Source organism: Canis lupus, chromosome 8, assembly GCF_011100685.1.
Source record: "Canis lupus familiaris isolate Mischka breed German Shepherd chromosome 8, alternate assembly UU_Cfam_GSD_1.0, whole genome shotgun sequence".
Lineage (NCBI taxonomy): Eukaryota > Metazoa > Chordata > Mammalia > Carnivora > Canidae > Canis > Canis lupus.
The window spans coordinates 71,996,035-72,015,576 of NC_049229.1; the positions used below are offsets into that span (position 1 = coordinate 71,996,035).

The 19,542-nt window shown below is 53.5% G+C and overlaps 2 protein-coding genes across 3 annotated transcripts in view; one reads left to right on the top strand and one right to left on the bottom strand.

Moving 5' to 3' along the window:
- Nucleotides 1–9,648: 9,648 nt before the first annotated feature.
- On the bottom strand, nt 9,649–14,832 carry ATP5MJ (ATP synthase membrane subunit j). Its single transcript, XM_038545882.1, has 4 exons — nt 14,701–14,832; nt 11,467–11,590; nt 10,387–10,410; nt 9,649–9,821 (listed from the first exon to the last, which is right to left on the bottom strand). The coding sequence occupies exons 2-4, from the start codon at nt 11,588–11,590 to the stop codon at nt 9,787–9,789; spliced, it is 183 nt and encodes a 60-aa protein (XP_038401810.1). The 5' UTR covers nt 14,701–14,832; the 3' UTR covers nt 9,649–9,786.
- Nucleotides 14,833–18,258: 3,426 nt separating this feature from the next.
- TDRD9 (tudor domain containing 9) overlaps nt 18,259–19,542 on the top strand; it is a 106,906-nt gene continuing 105,622 nt past the window's right edge. Inside the window, exon 1 of one of the 2 annotated variants that reach the window (XM_038545877.1) lies at nt 18,259–18,401. In XM_038545877.1, the coding sequence (XP_038401805.1) occupies nt 18,400–18,401 (2 nt within the window). In that variant the 5' untranslated portion in view covers nt 18,259–18,399. The remainder of the gene's footprint in view (nt 18,402–19,542) is intronic. The other variant, XM_038545879.1, reaches the window with a different exon arrangement.

The window sequence follows — 19,542 nt, forward strand, 5'->3', positions numbered from 1 at the left end:
CAGAGTTGGGGTCCTGGGACCCCAGCGCACACCCGGACCAGCTGCCCCGAAAGCTCAGCTTCCAGGCCAGCGTGGCTGGGTGACATACCAGGTGAACTAACCTTTCCTTAAAGCGTGGATACAACTTCACTAACTTGGGGGCTTTACAAACCAAAATCTGAAAATGCAGACAGGGTTTCAGTGATGGAGGGAGAGATGAGGGTCAGAACCATCGCGAAGGAAAACCAGCGCTGTGGTCCCTGCTGGCTGTGACCTAGAATCTGGTACAGAAAGATGAGCTGGGCCTGTCGCCTGTCCCTGTTGGCCCTCCATGCCAGGTGTGTGGACCACAGCGAGAGGAGAGGCGCTGCCCACCGGGCCCCACATGGCATTCTGCTGTTGTCATCAGGGCCCAGACCAGGAGGAGGGAGAGGACTGGGACAGTGTCAGGCCCGAGGCCTGGAGGGATGCAGACAGCTTTGACCTCGGAGACACAGCTCTGGGTTCCAGGGGGCCCAGGTGCCCCACGGTCTTCTTTGGGCTCCCTGAGGATCCTCTGGCCTGCCTGGGCCAACGTGCAAGGGCAAACCAAGGGAGAACACCCCAGGATGGACGTTTGTGGATACTGGAGTCCTCTCTCCTTCTGCCTGCCTCGGTTTACAGGCTAGTATTGGTCAAATGTCCACTCTCTTTTTTTTAATATTTTATTTATTTATTCATGAAAGACACAGAGAGAGAGAGAGAGAGAAAGAGAGAGAGAGAGAGAGAGAGAGAGAGGCAGAGACACAGGCAGAGGAAGAAGCAGGCTCCACGCAGGGAGCCCGACGTGGGACTCGATCCCAGGTCTCCAGGATTATGCCCTGGGCCGAAGGCAGATGCCCAACCGCTGAGCCACCCAGGCATTCCTTTTTTAATTTTTATTTATTCATGAGAGACACAGAGAGAAACAGAGAGGCAGAGACACAGGCAGAGGGAGAAGCAGGCTCCATGCAGGGAGCCTGATGTGGGACTCGATCCCGGGTCTCCAGGATCACGCCCTGGGCCAAAAGCAGGAGCTAAACCGCTGAAGCCACCCAGGCTGCCCAAGTGAGGAAGGGTAGAGAGAAGACTGTGGGAGGCATCTGGTGAGTGCAGGGGCAGCTCAGGCGGGAGGGGCACCCGGGGTGTTCTTGTCCGGAGTGATGCTAGCACCATCTTTGTTAACATACGGATTTGACCACAAACGGGTTGGGAAGAGAGTCCATCTCCTGGAGATGGGGTGGGGGGTGGTGGTGGGGGAACAACAGGCAGGAAGGCAGGACCTCAGGTGCCCGTCTCAATGTTCAGTTCGGCGGGGGGGGAGTCAGGGGACAAGCCCAGGCCACTGGCTGGACACAAGAGGGGCAGGAAGGGAGATGACCCAGGGCCCGACGCCTCCCCCTTCCAGGTACACCAGAAATGGAGCCTCAGGCGAGCAGCTCAGCTGAGGCCCCCAGGTGCTGGGGGATGGCTCCGTGAATGCTCCCGGCCATAATCAGGGGCTGGGTGGGCAGGTGGGCAGGAGAAGGCGAGGGAGGCAAGCTTTCTGGCAGGTAGCCCTGCTCTGTGGCCTGGCTTCCTGGTGACATCTGGATGCCGGGCCTGAGGGGGCTTGTCTCTAAAGGACGGTGCCCCGTGTTAGGGCCATCGATCCACGACTGCCTCACTGACAGCAGTACTGCAGGTGCCTAACCCCTTTGCAGAAGACTCTGCTCCAGGCTCCCTCTAAAGGCAGGATCCTCCAGGTCAGTGGGTCTTGAACCTGAACGTGATCAGCATCTCCCGGAGGGCTCTTCAAAGCCTAGGTCACGGGCGCCACCAGAGTGTCTGAGGCAGCGAGTCCCGAGACCTGGCATTTATGACCGGTTCCCAGATGCTGCTACGGCCCCAGGACCCCACTTTGAGAACCGCTGCTCTGGCTGAAGACAGCTCAGGACTTAATTCACAAACATGCACCTTGCAGAAGGGAACTGGGCCTTGGGCACAAGCGAACCACCTGTCACCCCAGAGACCCGCCTTATGGTGCTTGGGCCCCAGGGGTGGGACCCGTGGTCTGTAGGCAGAGCCCTGGCTGCCTTCCTGATGGTGGGGTGCGGACACCTCCAGGTGGTGCCGTGGCTCAGGGAGAGCCGTCCTGGGGGCAGGTGTCTCGGAGGGGTGGGGATCCAGGGATGCGCCCCCCGCCCCCCCCCCCCACCTCGATTGACGACGTTGCAGAGGCTCAGTGGCCGGTGGGGCCTTGGCCCACAGGGTGGACCTTGGAGCCACTCAGCCTCCCGAGGTGGGTGCATGCGAGGCCACCGGTGCTGGTTTCACTGGAAAAGCCACTCGGTTTCCAGGCCGGATGGGAGACGCGGACTCGAGGCTCCTCTCTGCCCCTTTTCAAAAGAGAGAAAGGCTGCGCTTTCAACGGTGGTGCCGCCCTGGGTCCAGCCATTGTGGCCGCAGCGGGAACCTGAGCCCAGCGACAGGCCGCGCCTCTGTGCACCTGGCCGGCCCCACAGTGGTCCCTTTGTGGCTGGGGGAGGGCAGCGGGCCTCCCGCCAGCCTCGGGTGCCACAGGTTTTGGGAGCTGGAGTGAGCGGGGAGGTGATGCCGGGAGGGGAGCGCTCCCCACTCGCTGCTTTGAAAGGCGGCTGAGTCCTAGGACCGGCTGTGGGAGCTGCTGGGAGGGGGTCCTGGGGAGGGGGTCCCGGGGAGGGGGTCCCGGGGAGGGGGCCAGGAGAGACCCGGAAGTGGAGGGGGGCAGGCTCCCAAATGCCCGAGGCGGTTCATCGGAGTCTCCTGACCCGAGCTCGCGTCTTGGGCAGTCAGGGGTCCCCAGATGTGCTGGGACACGAGCTCTTGGCTGCTCCTGGGCCTGTCCTCGGAACCGGCTCGGGCTCTGGGTGGGCAGTGACAGGGGCCACCCTGTCTGGATCTTCCCCAGACTCTTCACTGGGGAGGGAAATCGTCCCGGACATTCTTCTGTCACCTACCCGGAGGGTGGAGAGGGCTGGGGGAGGTGGGCGGGGTCTCGCATGCGAAACACATGGTGGGGCCGCCCCAGCTCATCTGGGGGGCCCTGGGGGGCCTTGGGCTCCGGAGAGAGCGTGGGCCGGGAGCCGCCTTCAGCTCCCAGCTGAAGGCCGCCCAGCAAGAGTGGAGAGTCCAGGGCTTGCAGGGTGGGGAGAGGACACTTAGGAACCTGGTGATGTGGAAACCAGCACCCCCAGAGTGTGTTCCAGGAACAAGGTCCAGGCCTTGTTCCAGGCCTCAAGGTCACACATTTGGGTCACTGGTTCAACCTGTTCCCTTCTTGCGGGACTTGGAGCCTCTCTTGCTGTCTTGGGGACACTCAGTGCCCCACAGAGGCCACAGTTCCCAGGGCAGTGGGGTGGGGACATCGTCCCCCAAGCCCACCCTGGGAGACGCAGCTGTACAGCCCCATTCCTCACGTCCTTGTCATTCTTCCAGAGCCACCAGCCCTTATTCTGTTTTACCAAGAACCAGGAAACTCTTTTTAACTGGCATTACATTTAGCAAAACATCGGAGTGCCTGCTACCAACCCCCGGCCCTACGTGGGGTCACAGGCATAAAGAGCTGGAGACGGAGTGGGGTCCTTCTCAGAAATCTGCACTTTATTAGGGTCCATCGTCCTATACTTGCTTCACAGCTCGGTTTCCTGTTTGTTTGTTTGTTTCTTGATCATGAGGTTTAGGTTCATTACAGATCCACTGGCTACGGAATTATAGAGCTGAGAGCTACTCTGGAGGCCATTTAATTCAATTACTTCACTCTGGAGACAGGGAAGCCAAGACCCAGAGACGGCAAGGAGTTTGCTTGAGGCCACACACACACACACACACACACACACACACAAGTGATAAATGGTAGCACCCGTTGGGATCTGAATCCAGCTTGGCAGGATGATCTTGGGTACGGAGGCCACAAGCTGTATGCTAGTAAGGCATTTCCAGAAATCTGCATTTTTTTAAAAAAATTATTTCATTTATTTTAGAGAGAGAGGCAGAGATAGCAAGAGAGAGCACAAGCAGGGGGAGCAGCAGGCAGAGGGAGAGGGAGAAGCAGGCTCCCCGCTGAGCAGGGAGCCTGATGGGGGGCTCCATCCCAGGACCCCGAGATCACGACCTGAGCTTCACTGACTGAGCCACCCAGGTGCCCTGCAAAAATCTGCTTTAAATACACACAGTTGCAGATACAGGTTTGCTTTCAGTAGGCAGGATTCCTGACACGAAGCACAGCAGGTGCGTGGCAGACCGGAGATCACTAAAATGTGGGCCAGATGGAAGTTCACGAGACTGTTTTTTGAGCTGTATCTGTAACGTAAAGGCATTTTGTCACATGCTTTTCTGGTTCAAAAGGATTGTCACAAGATCAGACTCTTAATACAACAATCCCCGAAGATGGCAATGAATAGGGAAAAAAAATTTTTTTTAAAGATTTTATTTATTTATGAGAGAGGGAGAGAGAGAGGCAGAGTCACAGGCAGAGGGAGAAGCAGGCTCCATGCAGGGAGCCCGATGTGGGACTCGATCCTGGGACTCCAGGATCACACCCTGGGCCGAAGGTGGCGTTAACCCGCTGAGCCACCCGGGCTGCCCAGAAAAAACTTTCGACAAGGCATGAAACCACAAAACTACTGCATGCCGTAGTTGACGTTTACTGGAGTTCTTTTTTTTTTTTAATTTTTATTTATTTATGATAGTCACAGAGAGAGAGAGAGAGAGGCAGAGACACAGGCAGAGGGAGAAGCAGGCTCCATGCACCTGGAGCCCGACATGGGATTCGATCCCGGGTCTCCAGGATCGTGCCTTGGGCCAAAGGCAGGCGCCAAACCGCTGCGCCACCCAGGGATCCCCCACTTACTGGAGTTTTTAAAGAGTCAGTATTCCCCTTTTTTTCTTTACTGATTTCCAGCAAGTTCTCCATTCCAACCCCAACATTTAGACCTATTTTATAGTTCTTTTCTGAGGTGGGGACAGCGTCTTCTACCTCGTGTGGGTGTCCACGGCCCCTGGCACAGCATATAGGCCACCAGATGTTGAGGCGTGGCGGCTAACCCCACCTCACCCTTGGTGCCCTGTGGTGGCCGGTGGAGGGGCCAGCGCCACCTGCTTCTGTTGGCTGGGAGCAGCCCGTGTCCGCATCACACAGGCGTCGGGGGGCTTGGGTGAACCGCCTTGGACGCCTGGTACTGCTCAGGGTCATGGACACAGCGGGCACTGGAGACCAACTCCCTCCTGACACTGCTCTCTTCCTGCGCAGCCAAATCCGCTTGCTCTGTGCGCTGGAGTGAGATCGGCCCCGTTGGACGTGGGTCTGCTGCCTGCCACCCACGTACCCGGACTTGTCCCCAGTGCCCTTGGAGCTCCCAGTGCAGTGAGTCTAGCTCAGGGGAGTGACCTAATGCCATGGCGGTGGCTCCTACCTGCTGTGGCTGTGAGCTGTTTAAACCCTGCCCTTCTCTTTTGGTGGTTTCTAGGACATCCGACTATCAGATGTTCAAATTTGTTTGACTCTTTGAATTTATTTTGTTTCCCTTAAAATGACACGTACGTGCATTTCTATTTTCAGCCAAATAGGATTCATCTGACATCGTGCATTTAAGTTTTACAAATCGCAGCGCTCCACCTTTCCATTATGGAGAATTTTTTTTTTTTTTTTAACATAAAGATGGCAGGACAAGACCAAATATGTGTTATTTGGAAGGAAGAAAGTAGTAGACCATGCTGACCGGCATGGGAACATTTATAATCATGACCATTTCAGTTCTCATTGTAATTTTAACTTGCAGATAAGTTTTTGCTAATTAAGACATGCGTTTTCTGACATTTCTTTTTTTTTTTTCTTTTAGACTTTGGCCCTTGACGGAGGTCAAGGCCCTCGTGGCCTCCGTACCCCAGACCTGGAAGGAAACAAATGTAAACGTTGACTCTAGATGTATCGGTGACTCGCTAGAGGAGAGCTTTCTGTGGCGTGGTAACGAGGCGGCCGTTGCCCGACTTAATCAACTAGAAGTTTGCAGTGTCCCTCCATTTCCTGGGGCTGCACCGCGGTCGCTCCTCTAGTAGATACCGTACCACCAACCAAGCTTTGATTGCACGGCTTTTGTTTTCTGCTTAAGTGTTTTTTTAAACAATATTTACGGGGAGAAGCTCAAACACGTATACAGGCAGAGACTAGTGTCCTGACATTCCCCCCATGCAGCCAGCGGCAAACTTCAACACATCATGGCAACGTCTTCTTAGCTGTACCCGAGCTCCCCAGTCGATTTGGACTGGTTAATGTTTGCTTATTTATATATTTTTAAAGATTTTATTTATTTGACAGAGAGGGAGAGGGAGAGAAAGAATGAATGAGGAGGGGGAGGGAGAAGCAGACTCCCTGCTGAGCAGGGAACCCAACATGGAGCTGGATCCCAGGACCCTCGGATCACGCCCTGAGCTGAAGGCAGACGGTTTAGCTAAACCGACTGAACCACCCCAGGCGCCCCTTCGCTCATGAATTTAAAGGTAAATCCTAGATATCACGTCACCCCTACATATTTTCCCCTGCATCTGCTTGTCTGCACCAAACACAGTTTCTGCAATAACCACAAAGCCAGTGTTGTAATTAGCACAGTAACCTGGTGAAAGGAGTTCTTTGATGTCTCTTAGCATCCCGCCCATGTTCGAATTTCCCCACATGTACCGGAATGGCGAGGCTTGTCTGAGTAAGGGTCTAAGCCAGAGTGGGCTGCTGAGCAGGTGCTGTGGCGCACACTGCCCCCCCCCCCCACTGGGCTGGGCCTCCAGCTCACCTACGCCCACTGCTGCGCGGCCGCCCCCCCGCCCCCCCACATTGTGCTTATTTGTTTACAAGTCTGTTCTTTAGACTCCGGAGGCTGGGAGGAAAGGGTCTGTGGGCTGATCATCTCTACACCCCGGTTCTGAAACAGATGGTCTGATTTGGAACCCTGGCTCTCCCAGTTAATTAGCTTGTTCGGTAACCAGCTAGTTATCTGCTAATGCGGGCTAATTGTCCTGTCAAGACCTACGCTTCTTTATCTGTGAAGCAGGGTGACAGTATGAGCTCACAGGGCGTTGTGCGGGTTGAGTAAGTGCAAAGCAGGGACTCTGGGGCCGGGCACTCGGTACTTAGGAGCCGCTGGCTCTAGAGATACAACCCCACGGAGGGCAGCAGAAACCACATCCTCCGAGGTGTTTGGCGGCTCGTGGATCCCTGGGAGGCACAGGGCCCAGCACGAGGACACTCGGGGCTCCAGCGCAGTGCTTAAAGTTGCACCGTCAGGTGCCCAGACCCGCCTTCTCTTCCCTCTGCCTTTAAGGTCACACCAGGAAAAGCAGTGCGCCAAGCCAGGATGGGGGTGAATGTGTGGGTTTGAGGACAAAAAGCCTCCTTGTTGTTTCTTCTGGAAACTGGCTGCTCCCTCCCATGGCTGAGGTGGAGGGGCCCTCGCTGTGTGGGCAGCACACCTCCTGCTGGGGCACTGCCCCCACCCCGCCCCGCGCTCCCCACCCGGGCACCACCCACCCTGTGTGCTCCGGGGTGCCCAGCCAGGCGTGGTCCCTGCAGGCAGCTGCGGGACAGTGGGCTGGTGGCGGGCTCTGGCTCCACCTACCGGCCGCCTCAGGACACCTGCTTGTTCCCGGAGCTGGAAGTCCCATGTGCTTCTTGCCCTCCAAACAGTTAAGTGTGCTCTGGCCTTTGCAACAAAAGGCTACTTCTTTACCCTACAAAACACAGGGCCTTCACTGAGGGCTTTCAGGGCAGGAAACCACCTGGCCTAGCAGGAAGATCCTTTTGCTTCCCTTTTAAAGGCATGGCTGATTCCTGGCAGGTTTCTGGGGGTGGGGTGTTTATCTTTGACATCCTCCAACCTGCCTTCACGTATCACTAACCACAAACTGCCCGCTGCGGCAGGCAGCCCGCCCAGACCGGTCTACCTTTCAGAGGATCTGCTAGGTCTCATCACGAAAGAAATGAAGTCTCTTCGTAAAAGAAATCCCACGGTCCCTCACCCCACTCTGCACAAGCAGAGGTATCGCAACTCGTTCACAATGGCCATGAGCATCTTTTGCAAAAACATTTACATACCCAGATAACTAAAGGAACCCACATGTTGTAAAGGGGGATGCGCCCCTGGGGCCGGCACTGCAGCCCTCTTCAGCTTCTAGGGCTGGTTCCCCGGGTCCCCCTTCTCTCCCTCCGTGCAAGTGCAGATTCCTGGGGTCCCAGGCCCAGCCCTGGCTAGGTGACCTTTGGCTCCTCATGGCCTCTCGGTCTGTTTCCTTCTCTGTATGGTGGGACTGTAGCTCCACCTAGTTCAGCTCTGAGGACCGCATGAGCTAAGACGTGTAGTACAGGCAGCAGGGGTAGTGGGCCTGACAGTCCGGTGGGTGATGTTCCTTGGGTCAGTGCTTTTCAAAATGTGGTCCCCAAGCATCAGCATGTGCTGGCAAATTATGAGAAATACAAGTTCTCCGGCTCCTTCCCTCTGATTCCCAGACCAACAGAATCAGAGACACTGGGACCCACTAGTCCATGTTTGCAGTCTCCCCGCACCGTCCCCTGCCCTGCCCTGGGCTCCAGCGCCAACGCCACTGGGGACGTGTAACACCTCCACACCAACTGCATTGAGCCAACAGCTGTGAGCTGGGTAGTGAGGCCGATGGCAGGCTTCATCCCCATTTATATAAAACAAGAAACCGAGTTCAGAGACCCCACAGTGAGCAGCAGGCATTTGTGAGGCCCGGACTGTAGCCAGACCTGACTACATGCTGGGGACATGCTTGAAACACAGGATGGTCTTTGCCCTTAAAAGGAGAGAAAGGCAGCTGGAGACGGGGACCTGGGCCCATTTCTATTCCACAGCCAGACCCCCGCTAACCTGCAAAGCACCAGATCTCGAATTAGACTCACTTTCACCCCTACTGCTTTCGAATCTTCTTTAAAAGTGCAACGGGGTTTGGCAATTGCCTTAGATGGAGGCCACAATCAGGCAGTATTTATTTTAACTAAACTAGGAGAAATTTCAGTTTTTTAATAACACGTACTTTGCCTTATCAGTGACTTCCTGATAGAAACTTCTAGAGCTTATACATTTCGCCCACCGCATCTCATTCCTTATTTCTAGTGTTTTGCAGGTTTTTTTTTTTTTATTAAGATTTTATTTATTTGAGAACGAGTGAGCATGAGAGAGCACAAGTGGTGTAGAGAGAGAAGCAGGCTTCCCATTGAGTAGGGAGCCTGACACGGGCTCGATCCCAGGGCCCTGGGATCAGAACCTGAGCCCAAGGCAGCTGTTTAACCGAGTCACCCGGGCACCCAACTGTGTTACAGTTTAATGCTTTTTCACACCTTCCCTACTGATTTCCACAGTAACTCTAGAGGAGAACTCACCTGTGGTCCCCACCGTCCGCACGCGGGAACCCAGGCTCAGCGAGGTCATAAGGGTTAGTGGCAGAACCATCGGCGTATCGAGTGTTTATGAGACTCAGAAGGGGGGGCCACACCTACCCCCCAAGCTCTACAGTGATTGGGATGGGATGGCTTCCTGGGGTTCTCTCTGCTGTGTTCCCAACATCTACTCAGGGCACGACGGGCGCATGGGGGAGCCGAGAGAGGGACACGGGCGCAGCCAGGGGTCACCTCACAGTTACATAAGTTTATTCACGCCTCAGCGGACACGACACACGTACACGTGTATATCGGGGCTCCATGTTCCTGGCGAGCGGAGATTTACAACCAGACTGACGTTCCATCTCATGTGTTCCCCGAGCTGGTTAATGATGGCCATGAGCAGGGGCAGGACTCGAGGCTTTGAAAGAGAAGCATAATACGGGTATCATTGAGGAAGGAAGGAGAACACAGAAGACAGCTTATTGTGTAAGCATTAACAAGTCAGAAACGGCAAATGACAATTCCCAATACTACGGAGCGTCGGACACGTTTAAAGGTTTTGCGCGATCACCTCGTGAACCTGGGCGCTCGCGTGCAAGCACAGGGAAGGAGGGGCAGGGGCCTGTCTTCTCTCCAGAGCCCATCAGCCAGTCTGTCATTCAGAGAACAAAGGGCAGAAAAGTCCAACACTAGGACATAAATCGATGTGGAGCCTTCTTTGCAGACGTGTTTCAGGGCAGCCGGCCTCCACGGCTAACCTGTGCTTCCCCCTTATTCCCAGAAGTTTTACTTGGCCCAAGGGGGAGAGCAATGGTTTTTAACATTTGGACTGTCAGAAGGACTTTAGCCTGTCTTTATGGTAGGGACAGCAAACTTCATACACCAGCGCACCCTGTATGTTTATAAGCCATGGGACACTGTGTCCTGAGAAAGTAGGATGGTGTCTTTTGTCCCCCATCCCTTTGAAGAAGCAAAAATCTTACCTTTCAAAGCTTTACTTCTTTTATCTGAAATAAAAAGAGAGAACGATTAGTTGTATCCATGCTTTTCAAAAATGTGTTTAGTTCATCCACTGTCAAAAAAATCAACATTTGGCTGAAAAGTTCACAGCTTCGGTAAAGCTGTTACGGGAGCTTTCAGAAAATAGTAGGAGTTTCTACAGCGTCTCCCAGCCAAGACGTGCTACCACTTCCACCAAAGACGTTCTACAGACCGTTGAACAGCCCTTCAGAATCTGCAGGGCTCTTTAGTCCCCACCATTCCCCAGATACCAGTCTCGCAGTTTAAAGTTTTCTCCATTCTCTCCTCTTCTTTTTTTTCCTAAAGATTTTATTTTTATTTATTCATGAGACACAGGGAGAGGGAGAGGGAGAGGGAGAGGGAGAGGGAGAGGGAGAGGGGGAGAGGGAGAGGGGGAGAGAGGGGGGGAGGGGGGAGGGGGGGGAGAGAGAGAGAGAGAGAGAGAGAGAGAGGCAGAGACACAGGCAGAGGGAGAAGCAGGCTCCATGCAGGGAGCCCGACGTGGGACTCGATCCTGGGTCTCCATGATCAGGCCCTGGGCTGAAGGAGGTGCTAAACCACTGAGCCACCCGGGGATCCCTCTTTTCTCCTTTTCTAAACCAACTGGTATTAATACATGATCACGCCTCATCTCTGTTCCACTGAGAACCTAGGGTCACCCTGTCCCCACTGCTATCATGAAAACAGTCCAAATGTTCACTATGGTAGGAAAGGGACAGTAACACCCTACCCCTAACTATTTCCGCCTCCATCCCTTCAAACGGAGGACATCTCCTGAGCATTTGAAACACCACTGTTACACCTAGCAAACTCCGAATCCCGTTATCAAGGCCTTGTCCAAATTTTCCCAGTTGTCCCCAAATGTCTCTCTTTTTTTTCCCCCAAATGTCTCTTACAGCTGACATGTACTCCCCACATTTTAACAAAGCGTTCTGACGCTCGCTTCTGGGTAAGAACCATTATTCCTTCACAACGTGGATTGTGACTCCTTTTGAAAATAATTTCCATCCTGACTGCTAATGAATCAACATAAAGAAACTTACCAGCACTCCGGATTTTATAAACGATGAGACTCATCAACCCCATTCCTAACCAAATCTCCTGGTAAGCTTGGGTATAGTAGGGCTTCATGGGGACCCAAACACTTTTAACAAGGTTTTGAAGCATCTGAAAAGAAACACAGTAATAGATATAACCATGGCGATCGTTGTAAAGCTAACTGGTAAGAGGTTCCCATATATTCTAAAATTTGACCCTGTTTCCTACAACTGTTCCAGACACCACTCTCCCTCAGCCATTCCTACCTGACCTGGGGCTCCTGCTTGGCAGCTCTTCAAGCCTCACTCACCCCCCGACCCCAAGGCTGCCAACCTTGGCCATCCTGGTGCTCCGCCACCCCTCATGCCTGGGGGCCGCAGAGTGCCCAGCCTGTGCCATCTCACACTGTCCTCGAATGTTCCTCTTTCTGACAGCTGTTCCCCACTAACGCTATGCTCAAAATCACATTTTAAAACTCTGATATAAAAAAACTAGTATGTTTGCATCACCATGTTAAGAACTGCTGGCATTGGGCACTGACATGGGCACTGGATGGGATGAGCCCTGGGTGTTATACAGTACGCTGGCAAATCGAACTCCAATTAAAAAAAAAAAAAAAAAAAGGGATCCCTGGGTGGCGCAGCGGTTTGGCGCCTGCCTTTGGCCCAGGGCGCGATCCCAGAGACCCGGGATCGAATCCCACGTCGGGTTCCCGGTGCATGGAGCCTGCTTCTCCCTCTCTCTCTCTGTGACTATCATAAATAAATAAAAATTAAAAAAAAAAAAAAAGAACTGCCGGCAATCAGAGTTGAAAAAGAACACGGGTCCTTGTGGGACCCATACTCAGCCTCGAAATCTAAGCACACGCAGTATAGGATGACGAGGTCACTTCATAAGAGCTGCAATTATGACATAACTCAATTAATGAATAAAAACATTTACCTAATCACTTGAGAAAATGATCAGCGCATCTAATGCTGAACTGACAAAGTTTTCTTAGGCTCAAAGTAAGACCATTCATTCATTCATTCATTCACGTCTTATTTATTCATGAGACACACAGAGAGAGGCAGAGGCAGAGAGGCAGGCTCCCTACAAGAAGCCGGATGTAGGACTCGATCTCAGGACCCCAGGATCAAGCCCTGAGCCGAAGGCAGATACTCAACAGCTGAGCCACCCAGGTGTTCCTGCCCAACCCCCCTCTTAAAAGATTTTATCTATTTGAGAAAGAGAGTGAGAGCATAGGGGCGGGGGCAGAGAGACAAGCAGACTCCCCATTGAGCAGGAAGCCGGATGCAGGGCTCAGTCCCAGGACCCCAAGATCACAACCTGAATAGATGGCACATGCTCAGCTGACTGAGCCACTCGGGTGCTTCTCAAAGTAAGGGTTTTGATTACAGTTTACTATAGATTATAAATTTTGATGCACTCATTTTCCTTTTCACTGTGTAGCATCTCAGGTGGTCTATTAAACTACAGTCATTCAAACCACTGTCAGGAAAACGGATCCAAGAACTTTGCATTTTCCCTGAAAATTCTACTTTGGCTTCAGTTAGGGGGTTCATCTCCACCCTGACCAGGGCCTCCCCTACTGCTCCTTCCATCGCTACTTGGGCCACACAGAATTTTACTGGTCTTCACTTTGCTGCGGCATTGTCACCACTTATTCAGCAGACATGAACTGAGCCCGTACGAGGCGGCAGGCATTGTTCAGGGGCTGAGAAAGCGGCTCCTGAGGAGCCAGAACACCAGCGAGGAGCATCCTCGCAGGCGCAGCGCATGTGCCGAGTCCCCAGTCAGGACAGACTTGCAGGACCCGGGATGAAGGGGAATGAGAGGGAAGCTGCAGTGGCGGCCCAGAGTCAGATGCTGGCTCTACCACCTTCCCGCTAACTCAACACACCTCGATTTCCTCCTCCGTAAATCGGGGATCAGAGCACCACCCACCCAAAAAGGGTGCTGGTGAAGAGGAGCACCAAGTCTACAGGGTCTGGTGCCCTGTGCTGAGTGCCGTTATGTAAAACGCCAGGTCTGGACCATGGGAGGGAGGGGGAACGGGGTTTAGGGCCTTGGAGGCCACGGTGGAGAATTCGGCTCTTCCTCTGGAACGTCACCTACGGCCTTCACACACTGCCCAACCCCTACAAAGTGGCTCCCGGGAGGCAGCTGCTGGAGGTCACACAGCTGGGGCTAGGACTCACCCTGCACCCAGTCCTTACTAGGAAAACCTGCTCCGACCACTGGCTGCCAGCTCTTGTGAGAAGAGGGCTGACTCAGGCTGAGGCACGGTCCTAAGGGCTGGCCAGCCCTGCCCACCACCCCAAGCGTGATCCTGACGGATGTGGTTACAAAGGTCCACAGGTCCTCCTCCTGGAACCCCTTGTGGAGAGGTCTGCCCTCACACTGGGCTGCTCTGTCGTTTTATGAAGATCCCAGAAAACCACAATCGTGCCCTTAGGCGGTGCCTGAGAGGACCCAAACAGCCCTGGAGGAGGCCTGTAGAACCCCTAGGTGGGAAGAGTTCAGGGCACCAAGTGCTTCCCTTCCTCCCTGGACCCGGCAGTGACTGGGCAGGAATGTGTTCCCAGCTCCCGGGCGGGAGAGTGCCCCGGCCGTGCCAGGGTGGGCGCCCCGCCCGAGGGCGCACAGCGCTGAGTGATGGAGCCCGGACCCCCGCACCCTGGTGGGGAGCGCTCCCCGGCCGTGACCTGCTGAGGCCCTGACTGGGACTCCCCGGGCTGAGCGCCACACAGCTGCAACCGTCACCTCTGATGCTGTCGCGGGCCCGTGTCCCCTCCCCGAGGCCTTCCCCTGTGCCCGGGGTAACCTGCGGGGACACGCGCTGCAAGGAGACGCGGGGTACAAAGGAGAGAACGTACTGCACGCCAGGCAGGCGCTCATCAGAGTGCGGGGGTCCTGGCCGGGGTCGGGGCTCCATCACTCAGCGCTGGGCGCCATCGGGCAGGTGGCCCATCCTGGCGCGGCCGGGGAACTCCCCCACCGGGTGCGGGGGTCCTGGCCGGGGTCGGGGCTCCCTCCATCACTCCGCGCTGGGCACCCACCCTGGCGCGGCCGGGGCGCGCTCCCCACCGGGTGCGGGGGGTGGGGCCGAGGACGGAGCGGGACCTCCCGCGACCTCCCTTCAGGGGTCGGGAGCCGCGGCGGGACCCCAAGGTCAGCGGGGGCGGCGCCCTGTCGCCCCGCGCCCCCGCCGAGCAGCCCGCCGCGCCCGCACTCACCTCGGCGCGACCCCCGACTCAGGCCGCCGCGACACCACCGCCACCGACTCGGAAAGGTCACGGGACGCGCAGGCGCCGCGCGGGGCCCGCCGGGAAGGCGGAAGGAGCGGCGGCGCCCCGAGGCCGAGCGCGTCCCGGCCGAGCCTGCGCCCCACAGCGCCCCCGGCGGTCGCCCCGGAACTGCAGGCCGGCGCCGCGCGGGGCGGGCCTTGCACCGGGTGACCTCCCGCGCCCCACTGCTGAAACCCGGGCCTCGGGCAAAGCGCGCGAGGGAGCGGGGAGCCGCTGTCAGCCCGAAAACGGCGCCGTCTCTGCGGCCCGTGCTAAAGGCCGGGAGGTCATCTCCCCTCGGTGGTTTTCTTGGTTTTTCTCTGTGTGTTCACTTTTTTGCTCTGCGCATTTTTATGCAGCGAGGCCTGTGCATAGTCGCTTCAGTCAACAGACCCTGCGCTGAGCAGCCACAGGCTCTGAAAACAGCCCTGCTTACTATATGCAAAGAAGTAAGCAACACTGAAGATTTCGGTGGAAAGCTGGAAATTGTAAAAAAAAAAGAAACGAAAAAGCCACTCGGTCCATCTGAAGAAGTCGCAGAGAACTTGGGTAGGTTGAGCTGTGGATTGGACAGATGGAGTAGTGCTGGATTGAAAGCTACATTAGGAAGCCATTCAGCAGCACAGAGCCACCAGAGGACAGGAGATAGGATCCAGCGGAAAAGTCCCTCTTAGGTGTGATTGGAGCCGCAGAGGGACAGGAGAGCGAGTGGGAGCAGAAATATCAGGAGAGATGATGGCTGGCTGGAGAATTTTCCAAAAGGGATGGGGAAAAAGTTACACCAAAGATTCAAGAAGCCTTACAGAAATCCACCAGGAAGACACATGAAAATACACCAACACTTTGAAACATCATTGAAAAACCATAGAAAACTAGAGATGAGAAAATCGTAAGTGCCAATCTAGAATTCTATGCATACAGAAATTAGTCTTCAACAAAGAAGGTGAAATAAAGACATTTTCTAAGAGAATGATTACCAGGAGATGCAGAATTAAGAAAAAAATCAGTATTCATTATTTTTAAAAAAAATTTTTTTATTTATTCATGAGAGACACAGAGAGGCAGAGACACAAGCAGAGGGAGAAGCAGGCTCCACACAGGAAGCCCAACGTGGGACTCGATCCTGGGTCTCCAGGATCACACCCTGGACTGAAGGCAGGCGCCAACCGCTGAGCCACCTGGGCTGCCCTCAATATTCATCATTGAGGCAGAAGGAAAGTGAGCTCAGATGGAGGGATGAGGACCCAGGAAGGAAGAGCAATGAGCATGAAGTCCTGCTTTCAAGGGACAAAAGCTTAGGATCAAATCAAAGCTGCATTCACAATCTGAAAATCTTGCTATTTTATGGTAGGGGTTCTCAAAGTGTGGTTTGGGGGTTTCCAAGTTCCCCTGGCATCAAAACTATTTTCATAACAATGGTAAGATGTTCTTTTTTAAAGATTTTACTTATCCATTAATGAGAGAGAGTGGCAGAGACACAGGCAGAGGGAGAAGCAGGCTCCATGCAGGGAGCTCGACGTGGGACTCGATCCTGGGTCTCCAGGATCACGGCCTGGGCTGAAGGCGGCACTAAACCACTGAGCTACCCAGGCTGCCCTGTTCTTTGTCTTTTTCATTAGAATTATCTCACAAGTGTTCTGCAGAGTTTTCCAGAAGTTGGCTTGTGATGTCACAACAGAGTGAACACAGGAACAGATATGACAATCCAGCTATCTTCCGTTAAGGCAGACATTAAGAGATCTACAAAAATGTCTAAGTGTCCCTCTCCTCACACAGAGTGACTTTTCATAAAAATATTCTCTTTAACATCAAATGGGTTTGTTGTTTTAAAATGAATTAATAAGTAAACAAAATGTCTCAGTTGTGATCTCTAATAAAGTAGGTGTAACCCACTTAAAAGTTCTCTAGGGGCTTTATTAATTTTTGAGAGCATAAAGGGGTCCTGAGATACGGACTCAGTTTGAGAATCACTGTCTTGGCAAAGAATGTTGGAGACTATAATAAAGTAGGAAACTACTGAGGATAACTATTTAGGAAAAACTGACTAGTATCATCATAATCTATTTTAAGACAACAAAGCTTTTGAACTTCAAACTCCACTTGAGATCAACAGAATTTTCATGTCTTTGTGGCAAAGCCAAAACACCTCATGAAAAATACATCTTCAAAGGAAACAATAAAGACAGAGCCACCCCAGCAGAGAAATTTATGCAAAGTGCAGAATTCTGCATTTTGCAGCTGAGAAGGTCAGAGAAGACATGAAATACTTGGGACGCAGCTTCCCCTACTTTGTCAAGATTGCTGCTTACTGGTACCAACATCATTTGTGATGGTCTCAGCTGCTTGTTTTCCCTTTGGGTCTGCAACTGACACTGTTCTGGGAATGCAAATAGGCAAAACCTCCACCCAGGCCCATGGCTTCCTCTGCACTCTGTTTCAATATCTAAAAGCCTATTAAGAATTGTCAAGCTGTCTCTTTCAGCCTTGGACAGGAATGCAGGATGAACAGGGCTAATTGAGTATGAAGCACCAAGAGCTACCAATCAAATAAAGGGATCAAAGCTAGTCTTTGTGACGACACAGAATGTTAATCACTACTCAGGGAAATGGCAATTAAATGAGAACAAATTTCTGAAGCATCAAGATGGTCTCCTTAAACTGCAGTTAAAAGCTCAAAATTCAAGAGGACTGAAGGATAGTGATCCAAAAGGTTCAAAGAACATAAAAAGCCTTCCAATCACCTCACACCTCTTAAAATAACTAAGCTCAAAAAGACAAGAAATACCAAGTGTTGGCAAGAGAAATGCTTGGGAGAAATAGGAACCCTTGAACACCGTTGGTGGGAATGTAAACTGCTACTGCCACTGTGAAAACAGTATGGAGGTTCCTCAAAAAATTAAAAATAAAAATAACAGATAATCCAATAATTCCAAAGAAACCAAAAACACAAATTTGGAAAGATGTATGCACCTTTATGTTTATTGCAGTATTATTTATAATAGCCAAGAGGTGGAAGCAGCCCAGGCGTCCAGTGATAGACAAATGGGTAAGGAAGATACACATGAACACACACTGGGATATTACTCAGCCACAAAAAGGGAGATTGTGGCATTTGCAACAACGTAGATGGACCTAGAGAGTATTTTGCTAATAAGTGAAATATCAGAGAAAGATACCATATGATTTCACTCATATGTGGAATCTAAAAACAAAATGAAACAAAGCAACAAGAAGCAGAATTAGACCTATAAATACAGAGAACAAAGTGATGGTTGCTAGAGGGAAGGAGGGTTTGGGTGAAACGGGTGAAGGGGAGGGGGAGGTGCAGTCTTCCACTTATTGAATAAGTCATGGGAACAAGGAATACAGTTAATGATGCTGTAATGGTGTTGCATAGTGACAGATGGCGGCTATACTTGTGAGCGCGGCATACGGTCTCGTCCAATCACTACACGGTACACCTGAAACTAATGTAACATCACTATAATGTAATGTCAGTCAACTGTACTCAAAGAAAGAAAAAGCTCTCTAGAAAATGTTCTCTTGAAAGGAAACCTCTTCAAAAAAAACAGCTGCCACCTGAAAACATACTGTGTCACCCTCAAGGGAGGATCGAGTGCAGGAACAGCACTGCAGTAGGACACACAAATGTGAGTTACAGTTTGAAATGGTTTCAATGCATTTTGGAAAATTTAGAACACGTGCTGGCTTTCACATAAAGTCTCAGTATTTTTTAAATCAATGTTGAAGGACACATCAACGGTCTCAAAGACTATGATCACATTTTTACTTATCGAAAAACAAGTTTTTTTCCGATTGCCAAAAGATGTGTGTGTGTGAGAACTTCTGCAGGCTGCTGGATTTGGAAAAGTCAGAACAGGAGGCCCAGAGCTCACAGCAGGAGCTGGGGGTGTGGTCAGGGTCTGGACGTGGGAACCCGGGCTCACGGTTTTGGTGAAATGCGGAGAGCGTGACCCCCGCCTGGTCTGACTTCGTCTGCACCGTTCTCAAGCCCGCCTCTCGCTTGTACTCTTTTGTACGCTCCTGTGCACTGGAACGCACTCTTGGAGCATTTTCCAGTCCGTAGTCACTGCTCCGGAGCTCAGCCTGGGCCATTGCAGCCGCTCTCCGGGCGCTGCACCTGCCACGAGGGCCACCCCGTTCGTCGCGGCCCCACGGAGCTCCTTCCCGCCAGAGGACCGTCACCCGCCCGGTCCCGGCTGTCCTGCAGGGTCCACCTAGGGGTCGTCTCCCATGGAGTGTGCGAGAGCAGCCCCTCAGACCCAGCCCGGTACCCCACGAGCTCTGCCCGGGGTGGCGCAATCTGTGCTCAGCCCACGTCTGTCCTCGAGGGAGCAGGCGCACACCGGGTTGTGGCCTCGCTGGTGGCTGATGGCCCGGTCCAGGCCCCGGGCGCCGAGGGGCTGCCTCCAGGACAGCAGTGCTGGCGCGGGCGGACCAGGGGCCGGAGATCCCTGCAAGCCGGACTCGTGGCGGGGCGGGGCCTGCGGCACGAGGTTTGGGTCACGTGGGGGCTGCTGCGTTCTGATTGGAGGACCTGGGCGTGGCGGGGCCTGCCGCACGAGGTTCGGGTCACGTGGGCGGGGCGCTGGCGCGTTCTGATTGGAGGACCTGGGCGTGGCGGGGCCTGCCGCACGAGGTTCGGGTCACGTGGGCGGGGCGCTGGCGTTTTCTGATTGGAGGACCTGGGCGTGGCGGGGCCTGCGGCACGAGGTTCGGGTCACGTGGGCGGGGCGCTGGCGCGTTCTGATTGGAGGACCTGGGCGTGGC